Source organism: Rhincodon typus, chromosome 12 (genome assembly GCF_021869965.1).
Source record: "Rhincodon typus isolate 14 chromosome 12, sRhiTyp1.1, whole genome shotgun sequence".
Classification (NCBI taxonomy): domain Eukaryota; kingdom Metazoa; phylum Chordata; class Chondrichthyes; order Orectolobiformes; family Rhincodontidae; genus Rhincodon; species Rhincodon typus.
Window position 1 is genome coordinate 15,557,306 of NC_063343.1, and position 13,719 is coordinate 15,571,024.

The window sequence follows — 13,719 nt, forward strand, 5'->3', positions numbered from 1 at the left end:
TGCAATAGTGTAGTTCTTAAAATTCCCTAGATTCTGGGAAGGTTCCAGTGAATTGGAAAACTGTAAACGTAACATCTTCACACAAGGAAGGAGAGATCAGACAAAACTATCGGCCAGTTACCTTAACATCTGTCACTGGAAGACTGCTAGAATCCGATAATGAGGAGGTATTACAAAAGCATTTCAAAAATCATAACACAATAAGACAGAATCAACTTGGTCCTGTGAAAGGGAGAATGTGATTGATAAATTGATGAGAACTTTTTGAAGATGTAACAAGACTCAGAGTGTGTCTGCCCCATGCCCACAGTAAAGGTAAGACAATGAGGCTGGGAGCTGAGTAGGCAGAAAGAGTGCAAGGCTAGGAGTGGGCAGAGAGACAGCAAGGTTGGGAATGAAGCAGGCAGAGAGTGAGCAAGATGGGGTGCAAGCAGGGAGACCGAGGCCAGGAGCGGGCAGAGAGTCGAGTTAGTCACTGCAGAAGTCCTCTGACCTACTCTTGTAGTCACAGTGTTTAAAAAGCTAGTCCATTGGACCCTATAATAAGAACAGAATTCGGCCATTAGACCCCTTGAGCTTGCTCCACCATTCAATAAGATTATGGCTGACCTGTTTGTGTTTGGAATTCCACATTCTCCATTTAACCTATGATTCTCTGCCTAAGTCAAATCTACCTACATCTGGCTTAAAAATATTCAATGAGCTCACATTCAATGCCTTCTGAGACAGAGAATTCAAAGTTGCACAACCCTCTGAGAAAAAGCAACATCTCCTCATTTAGTTAAGTTTCTCGTCAATGGTAACCTCAGGATGTTAATAATAGGGGATTCAATGATCAGAATGGCATTGAATTTCAAGAGTCAGTGTTTGGACTGCCCCTTGTTGGGGATGGTCATTGCCTGGCATTTGTGTGATGTGACTATTACCTGCCACATATCGGCTCAAACCTGAATATTGTCCAGGTCTTTCTGCATTTGGATATGGACTTCTTCTGTTTCTGAGCAGTCATGAATGGTGTAATCATTGGGGAACATCCCCACTTTAGACCTTATGATGGAGGGAAGGTCACTGATGAAGAAGAAGACAATGGTTGGGTCTAAGACAATATCCTGAGGAGTTCCTGCAGAGATGTCCTGGAGCTGAGATGACTGACCTTCACTGGGGAATCCCTAAACTTTGCTGGTTTCAGTGTTTGCTTGTCCAGTGTTGTAGCTTTGCCAGTTTTGACACCTTATTGTTTAGGTAATCTTGATTTTGGTCCTGACATGCTCACCTGCCCTCTTCATTGAATCAAGGTATGCTTTTCTTTTCTGCTGACTCCCTCAACAACCTACCAGAGATGCAGTCTAGCAGCTATGTCCTTTCAAATTCGAGCAGCTTGGTCAGTAGTGCTGCTACCAAGCCACTCTTGATGGTGGACTTTGAAGATTTCCAGCAGAGTACATTTTGTGTCATTGCCTCCCTTAGTGTGCCCTCCAAGTGTTGTTCAACATGAAGGACTACTGATTCATCACGTGGGCGCCACATGGTAATTTCAAGAGGTTTCCTTCCCATATTTGGCCTGATGCCATGAGACTTCATGGGGTATGGGGACAATGTTGAGAACTCCAAAGGCGGCTTCTGTGCCACCACCTTTACTGGCTTTGTCCTTCTAGTAAGACTGGACATACCCGGGGATGGTAACGGTGTTGTCTGCATTATGTGTAAGGTATGATTCTGTGAGCATAGCTATTGTAGGCTGTTGCTTCACTAGTCTACGAGTCACATCTCCCAACACTGGCATACGTCCCATGAGAAGTGACAGCAACACCAGAAAACAGGTTTTCTGCTGTGAGTGTTTCAGATCTGAAATGAAAGTGCAGTGCACAAGAGATGCGTTCAAAAGTGATGGGGCAACTAAGTGAAAGCAAAAAATCTGCAAGGCCAGAGGGAAGATTTGGGACTGGGGGAGTAGCTCATACAAACAGCCAGTACAAACACATAAGCTGAGTGGCCTATTTCTTAACTGTAATTATTCTGTGATTGCTTGTTGGTGAGCAGATGGGGAAACTTTATCCATCTTCCAACATCTGATAATCAACCTTGGCTCACCAGGGAAGTGAGACCAATGAGCAAGTGTAATGTGATTGCACCTACCCCTTCTTCACGTATTGATAAGCTAAGTCCCTCAAGCCTGGTCGGAATATGGAAACTCGGTGCCAGGTTGTCTTCTGACTGATGTCACCTGCAATAATTCATTAAGAATTTTAGCAAACAGTTCTTCTATGTACAGTCTGATACACATTGTCATACTCAGCCGATTCTCAAGCTGGTCTTAGAGTCTTAGAATTGGGTCAATTCTCCTATCATGTAGGTGCCGACTCAGTGAAAGACCTGTCCGATCGGTCCCTTTAAATATTTTCTCACAACACCCTTGCTTCATTCACTCATTATTTTTAATCTATGCCCTCTTGTTCTTGTTCCTTTTATGAGCAAGAACATCTTCTCCCCATCTATTCTGATCAACTCGCTCATGATTTTGAAATCCTGTGTCAAATCTCTGCTCATGCCTTCTTCGCTCCGAAGAGAACAGCCCATTTTCTTCAATCTATCCTCATAACCGAAATTTCTGCTTAAATAAAAACCAAAAGAACTGCGGATGCTGTAAATCAGGAACAAAAACAAAGTGGCTGGAAAAGCTCAGCACTGAGGAAGGGTCACCGGACCCGAAACGTTAACTCTGTTTTCTCCTTCACAGATGCTGCCACACCTGCTGAGCTTTTCCAGCCACTTTGTTTTTGTTCCGAAATTTCTGCAAGTGGGTTTCGTGTAGAATGGTTAGTTCAAATGAAAGGAGGTGATAGGAGATACATGGAATACTGCGACAGGCATGGGTAGAGATATGGGGAAAGAGATAGGAAGGCAGCTGTTGACGGGCATTTTATTGGTCGTTCTCAAGTAGGGTTAAAGAGAATCCCAATGCATTCTATACAACAAGAAGATAACTCGGGAGAAGGTAGGACCACTCAATGATAAAGGAGGGAACTTGAGCCTGGATGCAGAGGATATGGGCGCGATCCCAAATGAGTACCTTGCATTGGTACTCACCCAGGAGAAGGATATGGAGGCTAGTGAGATTAGTGTGCAGCATGCTAATAATCCAGGGCATTTTGAGATAAAGAAAGCTGTTGGGTCTTTTGAAGAGAATTAAGGACCCAATGGTTTCTAACCCAGGTTATTGAGAGAGACAAGACAGGAGATTGCTGGGGCCTTAACCAAGATCTTTGTATCTTCGTTAGCGACTGGAGACATCCCGGAGGACTGGTGAATAGCAAATGTTGTTCCGCTGTTCAAGACTGCTAAATAGCAAATGTTGTTCCTCTGTTCAAGAAAGGAAATAGGGACAATCCAGTAAACTATAAACTGCTGAGTCTCACAACAGTGGTTGGGAAGCTACTGGAGCGAATTCTTTGGGATAGGATTTACACACATTCAGGAAAGCATTGCCTAATTAGGGCCAGTCGGCATGGCTTTATGTGGGGTAGGTCATGTCTAACTTGATTGAATTTTTCAAAGAGATTAAGAAGGTGATTGATGAGAGTAGAGCAGTGGATGTTGTCCACATGGATTTTAGTAAGGCTTCTGACAAGGTCCTTCATGGTAGGCTCATTCAGAAGATTAAGATGCATGGGATCCACAGTGACTTGGCTGCTCAGATTCAGAATTGGCTTTCCCATAGAAGGCAGAAGGGGTTTTTTCTGGCTGGAGTTTTGTGACTAGTGGTGTTCCGTGGTTCCACACTGGGACCTCTGCTGTTTGCCATATTTATAAATGACTTGGATAAAAATGTAGATCAGTGGATTAGTAAGTTTGCAGACAATATAAAGATCAGTGGAGTTGTGGATAGCGTAGAAGCTTGTCAAAGGATACAGCATGATATAGATACTTGCGTTAAAACGGCAGATGGAGTTTAATTCGGGCAAGTGTCCACACAAGTACATAAGATAGTAAAGAACGCGTATAGCATACTTGCCTTTATTGGTCGGGGAACTGAGTACAAGAGTCAGGATGTCATGTTGCAACTATCTAAAATTTTGGTTAGGCCACACTTAAGAGTACTGCTTTCAATTCTGGTCACCACATTACAGAAGGATGTGGAGACTTTGGAGAGGGTGCAGAATAGGTTTTCAAGGATGCTGTCTGGATTAGAGAGTATGAGCTATAAGGACAGGCTAGAAAAACTTGAATTGTTTTCTCTGGAGCAGTGGAGGCTGAGGGAAGTCTATAAAATAATGATGCAAAGATAGGGTTGACGGTCAGAATCTTTTTCCCAGAGTTGAAATGTCAAATATTAGGGGACATGTATTTAAGGTGAGAGGAGGAAAGTTTAAAGGAAATGTGAGGGGAAAGTGTTTTTCACACAGACGGTGGAAGTCTGGAATGCATTGCCAGGGTCGTGGGTGGAGGCATATATGATACGGCATTTAAGGAACTTTTCGATAAGCACATATCGAAATGCAAGGAATAGAGGTATTTGAACACAGGGCAGGCAGAAGGGATTAGTTTACTTTGTGTCATGTTTGGCACAACACCATGGGCCGAAGGGCCCATTCCTGTGCAGTACTGTTGTATGTTCTATAAGCTAGGTCCTTGGATTAATAAATCCAGTAATAATCCAGAAGGCCATCACCACTCCTCACCTCCCCATCTAAGTCAAGGCACTATAATAGTAAATCAAATAAGACCTGAGATATTAATTGAAATAATTTAAACAGGGCACATGCTACACTGTTAAAGGGAATTTGGATGCTTTTCTTTCACATCATGGATGAGCATCTGTTGATTGCAATTTCTGTTCCTTGTGGGAGCTCAGGACACTTCATGCATATTGAAGACAGATGTGTAGGAAATATCTTCTGCTGCTTTAGCTCGAGCTCAGGGTTTCTGAGTTTATCGGACAGTTGGAGTCACTTTGCAGCATCAGGGAGGGTCAGACTTCCCTGGGCTGTACGTTCAAGGAGGGTGTCAGCCCAAACATCAATGAGGATTCAGGCTAAGAGATAGATGACCATTAGGAAGAGCAGAAAGAGGCAGGATTTTTCGGAGTGTGCCACTCTCAAACAGGTACTCAGCATTGAAGATTGCTGACAGTGAAAATACCCTGAAGGAGGGCAATCTGAACTGGACATCAATTGACAAGGGACTGGACAGATGGGAACAACAAAGAGTGGAAATGCACACAAGGAACCTTGTTTCTGTTTGTCCACGCACTGCAAATTTTTTCACTGAGAAATGGGACTTGCAGACAGTCAAGTCACTGTTGTATCCCTATGGTAACACGGGAACCAATTAGAGTCGACATGCTTGGTCTGATTTGAGTTAAATATGACGTGAATAATTTTTGTTTCATCTCCATGTCCAGCAGATCCTGTGTGGATCAGCTGGCATCTTTAACCTTTCCTTATGTCGATCTGAACTCCCCACCTGCTTCAAGAAGACCACCATCTTCCCAGTGCCAAAATAAAATCATGCAGCATGCCTCAATGACTACTGCCTGGTGGCTCTGAACTCCATAATTATGATGTGCTTCAAGATTAGTCAAGGCTCATATCAACACCAGCCTTCCAAATCACCTTAATCTTTTGTAATTCTCCAACAGGTCCACTGCAGACCACAACGCCCTGGCCAGACACTCATCCCTGGAACATCTGCATAACAAGAGTACCCACATCAGGCTCCTGCTTATTGACTACTATTCCACCTTCTACACCAGAATTCCAAAAACTCCGAGACGTAGGTCTTGGCTCCCCCCTCTGTAAATGGATCCTTGACCTCCTGACCCATAGATTGCAATCAGTAAGAGTAGGGTGCAACACCTTATCCACCATAATCCTCAACAGTGCTCCGCAGGACTGCATACTCAGCCCCCTACTGTACTCCTTACACACTCATGACGCTGTGGCCAAATTCCACCCCAACACCATTTACAAGTTTGCTGATGACACCACCATTGTAGGTTGGATCTCAAACAATGACAGAATACAGGAAACAGATCGAGAGCTTAGTGGCATAAAGACAACAATTCCTTTATCAACATCAGCAAAATGAAAAAGCTTGTCATTGACTTCAGAAAGTGGAGAGGAGGACGTGCCCGAGTTGCATCAATGGTGCTGAGGGTGAGAGCACCAAGTTGAGATGGTTGAGAGCACCAAGTTCCAACAATCTGTCCAGGTCCACCCACGTTGATGCAATGGTCAAGAAAGCACAACAACCTCTCTACTTCCTCAGGAGGCTAAGGAAATTCACCATGTCCATAAGGACTGTTAACAATTTTTATAGATGCACCAATAGAAAGTATCCTATCTGGATGCATCACAGTGTGGTATGGTAACTACCCTTCTCAAAACCGTAGGTGCCCTAGTTGTCCTTGAGAAGGTAGTGGTAAGCTGACTTTTTGAACCACTGCAGTTCCTGCGCTATAGGTAGACCACAATACCCTTATGGAGGGAATTCCATGATTTTGACCAAGTGACAGTGAAGGAACAACGATATACTCCCAAGTCAAGATGGTGAGTGGTATGGAAGGGAATTTGCAGATGGTGTGTTCCCATTTATCTGCTGCCCTAGTCCTTCTAAATGGTAGTAGTCACGGGTTTGGAAGGTGCTGTCTGGGGAGCTTTGGTGAATTTCTGCAGTGCATTTCATAGGTGGTTCACACTGCTGCTGCTGAGCATCAGTGGAGTAGGGAGTGGAGGAAAGAAGAAAGAAGAGGAAATTCAGATACTTGAAGGGTTTAAATTGATATAGGGGAGATATTGGATAGGTTGTACTTAAAGTGGATAAAGAACCAGGTCTGAATGAGATGCACGAGGGCTACTGAGGGAACTGGGAGTGGTAAGTCCTGGCCTTAATTTCCAGTTTTCCTTCGACTCACGAAGGTGGTGCTAGAAGACTACAGAGTTGAAAAGATTACACATTTGTTCAAAAATGCAAATACATACCAGTTTGTTTAACTTGTGGTATTAGAGAAACGTTTAGAAACATTCCTTCCGGATAAAAGAAAAGTTACACAGAGAAATGTGGATTAAATAAGGAAAGCCAGCAATAGATTTGTTTAACTGAGTTTGGTACACTTTAGTTAAGTGAGTTTTTTGATGAGATAACAGAGAAGGTTGATGAGGGTAATGTTACTGTGGTGTACATGGACTTCCAAGAGGCACTCAATAACACAACAGACTTATGAGTAAAGTCATAGCTCATGGTATAAAAGGAATCGAAACAACATGGAGAAAAAAAAAGTTGAGTGACAGGAAACTGAGAGTAATAGTAATGTATGTTGTTAAGAGTAATAAAAGGATTGTAGTGGAATTTCCATGGATCAATATTGGACCCTTGCTTTTCCTAATATATATAAATAATCTGGATCTTGATGCATAGGAAACAATTTCATAACTTGCAGACAATATGAAACTAGAAACCATTGCAAACTGGAGGACAGTGCAGAACATCAAATGACATAGACAAGTTCATGGAGTGGGCAGATAGATGGCATAGTTGAATAATTGACATTAGTAGGAACAGCATGGAGAGATAGTGTAAAATAAAAGGTACAACTCTAAAGAGGGTGTAGGAGAAGAGAGACTTGGGTGCACATATGTATAAGTTATTTAAACTGACATGACAAATTGAGAGGGTGACGTGTAAAGCATTCAGTATTTTCACTAACAGAGTACAACAGCAAGGAAGTTAAGACAAACCTATATCAAAGAACAGTTTGGCCTCAGCTGCAGTATTGTGTCCAGTTCTGAGCACTGCACTTGAGAAAGAAAGTGAATGCATTATAAAGAGTGCAGTTGATGAGACTTGTTCTGGAGTGAAGAATTTCAGTGATGAAGATGGATTGGAGAAGCTGGGTCTATTTTCCTTGCAGAAGACTGAGGGAAGACTTGACTGAGGTGCTTTAAAATCATGATGGGTCTAGACCAAGCTGAGAGGGAGAAATTGTTCCCATTGGTGGAATAATCGAGAGGACTCTGATTTAAGGCAATTGACAAATAAGGCAATGAAAGCATGAAAAAAAATGTTTTCACATGGCAAACGGGTAGGGTCTGGAATGTACTAAGAATATGGTGGAGGTAGGTTCACTCGCATAATTAGGGTCTGGAATGTACTGCCTGACAGTGTGGTGGAGGCAGGTTCACTCGAGTGGTTAGGGTCTGGAATATCCCGTTTGAGAGTGTGATGACAGCAAATTCAAAAGGGAATTGGATTTTTATCTGAAAAGGAAGGATATGCAGGATTATGGGAAGACACCTGGGCAAGGCACTAGGTGAGCTGAACGACCTTCTCCTGTGCAGTAATCCTCCTACGATTCTTTAATATTTAGATAGCCTTTAATAATGCATTGTAATGTCAGTATCATTAGCGTGCATTAATAGGCCTTCTATTAACTTGCTGAGACTTAAGACTTGATTGTCCAGTCCCGTGTAAGCAGTAGCTGCCATATTCCATCACTGGTCCCTGTCCATCTCAATGACTTTTGCTCCAGGCATGGTGCTGTCCCACTCTTGAAGATCCTCATTAAACCCACTTCTTTGGCCATCTGCTGGTGCCACTTCAACTGGCACATATGTATGGGAGATGAAACATGAGTCCTGGTCTGGTCTGCTCCCTGTCACGATATCCTGTACCCAATTCTGTTCAGTTCTGTGAAGCACTTCTTCCTTGGTGATGTTATCCCTCCATGCAATCCTACACAGTTAGTGCTGGTGAGAAGCATTATGATACCCTCTGTCATTCCCTTTTGTGTTTTACTGGCATAGATCAACTTCTGAAGATGAATTAGAGTCAAGTTGAAACTTTGTTACTCTCTCCATAGACACTGCCAGACCTGCTGAGTTTCTCCAGGATTTTCCTGTCACCCTAGCGAAACCGACACCAAGTCTGAGTGGTTAGGTTGATACAGTGCCACTTGATAACACTGTTGAAGACCCCTTCCATTACTGTTTTGGTGAATTGAGATTAGACTAATAGGCAGTAATTGTCCACTAGATGCGAGTGTTGTAGCTGCAACGTCCCACCCATCAGCACTTCCTTTAATGACAAACTGGATTACCTGTGTGAAAATCTTTGAGTACGTGATCACCCATTGCAGACAAAATGTTCACTTACACAGGTTTTGAACAACAAAAAGACTGCACTGTTGTAGCCACCAAATAGGAGAAAAACACGTAAAATAACATTAAAGAAATGGAACATGTTCTCCAGAGATACTGACATCTAAAGGTGGGAGAGTTCATTGCGGCCCATTTTTTTCTTATAATCAGGAAACTGTCCACCAACTGAGATGAAACTTATCTCATTAACTGCTGTTGTGAAGTATGTCGACTGCTCAGGAGTTTGCCATTTGTGCAATTTTGCAGGGATGTAACATCCACTATTAACAGGACTTTGCTGCACTAGAACAGCATGGCTCATTTTGAAGCCCAAGTCTTTTGTAAGCTAGTTGAGATGCCAAGACACATACCCTGTTTTAGAGTCATAGAGTCATACAGCACGGAAACACCTTCTTTGGTCCAACTTGTCTACGCTGACCAGATTTCCTAAATGGAACTATTTCAATTTGCCTGTGTTTGGTCCATATCCTTCTAAACGTTTTCTATCAGTGTACCTGTCCAAATGCATCAGTCATAAACGTCCACAGCATGAAAACATGCTGTTCGGCCCAACTTGCCCAGCTTTCACAATTTAAACTAGTCCCATTTGCTTGCATTTGGTCCATATTCCTCCATTCCTATCCTATCCATGTACCTGTCTAAATGTTTCTTAAATGACAAAATTGTACTCGCTTCCACTACTACCTATGGCAGCCTGTTTTAAACACTCACCAACCTCTGTGTGAAAGAACTGCTCCTCTGGACCCTTTTGCATCTCTCCCCTCACCTTTAACCAATGTCGTCTACTTTCAGGATCCCCTAGCATTGGAAAAGCTGTCTGCTATCTACTTTATCTATGTGTGCAATGATTTTATACACCTTATTAAGATCACCCCTCAGTCTCCTATGCTCCAGGGAAAAAAGTCCCAGCCTATCCAACCACTCCTTATAACTCAAAACTTCCAGCCCAGTTATCATCCTAGTAAAACTTTTCTGCACTCTTTCTAGTTTAATAATATCCTTTCTACAATAGGTCAACCTGAACTGCACACAATACTCCAAATGTGACTTTAACAACAACTTGTACAGCTGCAACAAAATGTCCCATCTCCTATACTCAATGGTCTGACCGACGAAAGCAAGCATGCTGCATGCCTTCTTCACTGCCTTGTCGACCTGTGACTCCATTTTGAAGGAACTATGAGCCTGTACCCCTAGACCTCTTTGTTCTACAACACTGCCGAGGGCCCCACCATTGACTTTGCAAGTCTTGCCCTGGTTTACCTTACCAAAATACAACACCTTTCACTTAACTAAATTAAACTCCACCTGCCATTCCTCAACTCACTGGCACAGTTCCTCAAGATCTCGCTGTGCTCCCAGATAACCTTCTTCACCGTTAACTACACCACTAATCTTGGTATCATCTGCAAACGTACTAACTACACCTCCTAAATTCTCATCCAAATCATTTATATAAATGACTACTAACAGCGGACCCAGCACCGATCTCTGTGGCACACCAGTGGTCACAGGCCTCCAGTCTGAAAAACAACACTCTACCACCACCCTCTGCCTTCTACCATCAAGCCAACTTTGCATCCAATTAGCTAGCTCTCCCTGGATCCCATGAGATTTAACCTTACTCAACAACTTACCATGTGGTACATTGTCAAAGGCCTTGCTAAAGCCCATGTAGACAACGTGTTTCCACATCTACTTTATTGGTCACCCCTTCAAAAAAACTCAACCAAACTTGTGAGACACGATTTCCACTGTACAAAGCCATGCCAACTATCCCAAATGAGTCCTTGCCTCTCCAAATGCCTGCAGATCCTGCCTCTCAGAATACCCTTTACCAACTTACCCACCATAGACGTTAGGCTCACCAGTTTGTAATTCCCAGGTATTTCCCTGCAGCCTTTCTTAAATAATGGCAGAACATTAGCGACCTTACAATCTTTGTACACTTCACCCGTGGCTGTTGATAATGCAAATATCTCTGCTGGAGCCCTGCAGTTTTCTCCCTAGCCTCCCACAAAGTCCTGATACACTTCATCAGGTCCTAGGGATTTATCTATCTTAATGCAGTTTAAGACTTCCAGCACCTCCTCTTCTGTTATGTGGATACTCTTCAAGCCATCACTATTTATTTCCTCAAGTTCCCTAGCACCCATACCTTTCTCATGGTAAATACTACCAAGAAATTTTCATTTAGGATCTCACCCATCTCTTGTGGCTCCACACATAGATGACCTTGTTGTTCTTTAAGAGGCTCTATTCCCTCCCAAGTTACTCTATTGCCCTTCAGTTACTTGTTGAATCTCTGGATTTTCTTGTCCTTTTCTGCCAATGCCATTACGTGTCCCCGTTAAGCCCTCCTGATTTCTCTTAAATGTACTCTTGACACCCTCTATATTCCTCAAGGAATTCACTTGATCTCAGCTGTCTACACATGTAATATGCCTCCTCCTTTTTCAAGACCAAGGCCTCAATAACTCCAGCCATCCAGGGTTCCCTACTCCTGCCAGCTTTACCCTTCACACTAAGGGGAACATGCTGACCCTGAACCCTCATTAACTCACTTTTGAAATCCTCCCACTTACTAGAAGTCCTTTTGCCTGCAAATAGCCTCCTCCAATCAAATTTTGAGGGTTCCTGTCTAAGACCAATTTAGAACTTTAACTTGTCATAGAGTCACAGAGGTATACAACATGGACACAGACCCTTCGGTCCAACTCTCCCATACCGACCAGATATCCTATATAAATCTAGTCCCATTTGCCAGCATTTGGCCCATATCCCTCTAAACCCCTTCTATTCATATACCCATCCGTATGCATTTTAAATGTTGTAATCGAACCAGCCTCCACCACTTCCTCTGGCAGCTCATCCCATACACACAACACCCTTTGCGTGAAAAAGTTGCGCCTCAGGTCCTTTTTAAATCTTTCTCCTCTCACATTTAACCTATGTCCTCTAGTTTTGAACTCCCTGTCCCCAGGGAAAAGACCTTGTCTATTTACCCTATCCATGCCCTTCATGATTTTAAAAACCTTTATAATGTCACACCTCAGCCTCCAATACTCCAGGGAAAATAGCCCCAGCCTATTCAGCCTCTCCCTATAGCTCAAGCCCTCCAACCCTGGCAACATCCTTATAAATCTTTTCTGAACCCTTTCTAGTTTCACAACATCCTTCCCATTGTAGGAAGACCAGAATTGCACAGTACTCCGTAAGTGGCCGAACTAATGTCCTGTACATCTGTAAGATGACCTCCCAACTCCTATACTCAATGCACTGACCAATAAAGGCAAGCATACCAAACGCCTTCTTCACTACCTATCTTCCTGAGACTCCACTTTCAAGGAACTATGAACCTGCGCTCCAAGGCCTCTTTGTTCGACAACACTTCCCAGGACCTTACCTTTAAGTGCATAAGTCCTGCCCTGATTTGCCTTTCCAAAATGCAGCACATCAAATTTATATAAATTAAACTCCATCTGCCACTCCTTGGCCCATCTGATCAAGATCCCATTATACTCTGAGGTAACCTTCTTCACTGTCCATTACACCTCCAATTTTAATGTCATCTGCAAACTTACTAACCATACTTCCTATAATCACATCCAAATCATTTATATAAATGCCAAAAAAGCAGTGGACCAAACACCGATCCTTCTGGCACACCTCTGGTCACAGGACTCCAGTCTGAAAAGCAACGTTCCACCGCCACCCTCTGTCTTCTACCTTTGAGCCAGTTCTGTATCCAAATGACCAGTTCACCCTGTATTCCGTGTGATCTAACGTGGCTAACCAGTTTACCACGAGGAACCTTGTTAAATGCCTTACTGATGTCCATATCTATTCTTTTCCTTAGCTATTTTAAAACTAATGGTCACAGGTCCCAAAGTGCTTTAACACATCTGTCACTTGCCCTGCATTATTTTCCAAGAGGAGGTCAAGTAAGGCCATCTACATACTGATGAGAAATTCTTCCTCAACATACTTAAAAAATTTCTCTCCATCCCAGCACTTAATACTATAGCAGTCCTAATCAATGTCAGGCAAGTTAAAACCCCATACTATTATAACTATTCTTCTTGCAACTATTTGCCATCTTGTTATAAATTTGCTCCTCAATCCCTTGCTGACTACAGGGGGGTCTATAGTACAATGCAATCAAAATTATCTCTCCGTTTATATTTCTCAGTTCTACCCATATAGACTCAGTGAACGATCCCTCAAGAATGTCTTCTCAGTACTGCCATGATGTTCTCTCTTATCAAAAATGCAACCTTCCCCCCCCCGCTTTGCTTCCTCTTCTAGTGTACCTCAGAACATTGAGCTGCCAGTCCTGTCCCTCCCTCAGCTGTAATAGCTAAAATATCCCAGTTCCATGTACCCATCCATAACAAGTTAATTGGCCTTACCTGTCAGGCGTCTTGCACTGAAATAAATGCAATTTAACCCAGATGTCCCCGGCTTCCTGTCGTGCTCTTGCCTAGTACTGGCATTACCAACACTGCCTTTACTATTTAATTTGCTCTCATTAACCTCTGTACTGTCCTCAACTTTCTCTTTT

The 13,719-nt window shown here is 43.0% G+C and overlaps 1 protein-coding gene across 4 annotated transcripts in view; it reads right to left on the minus strand.

Annotated features, from left to right (window-relative positions):
* The window catches only part of ssbp1 (single-stranded DNA binding protein 1), a 48,873-nt gene that overhangs the window by 17,155 nt on the left and 17,999 nt on the right, over positions 1 to 13,719 (minus strand). For all 4 annotated transcript variants that reach the window (XM_048603652.1, XM_048603654.1, XM_048603653.1 and 1 more), the window contains one exon: positions 2,137 to 2,224. In XM_048603652.1, the coding sequence (XP_048459609.1) occupies positions 2,137 to 2,224 (88 nt within the window). The remainder of the gene's footprint in view (positions 1 to 2,136; positions 2,225 to 13,719) is intronic.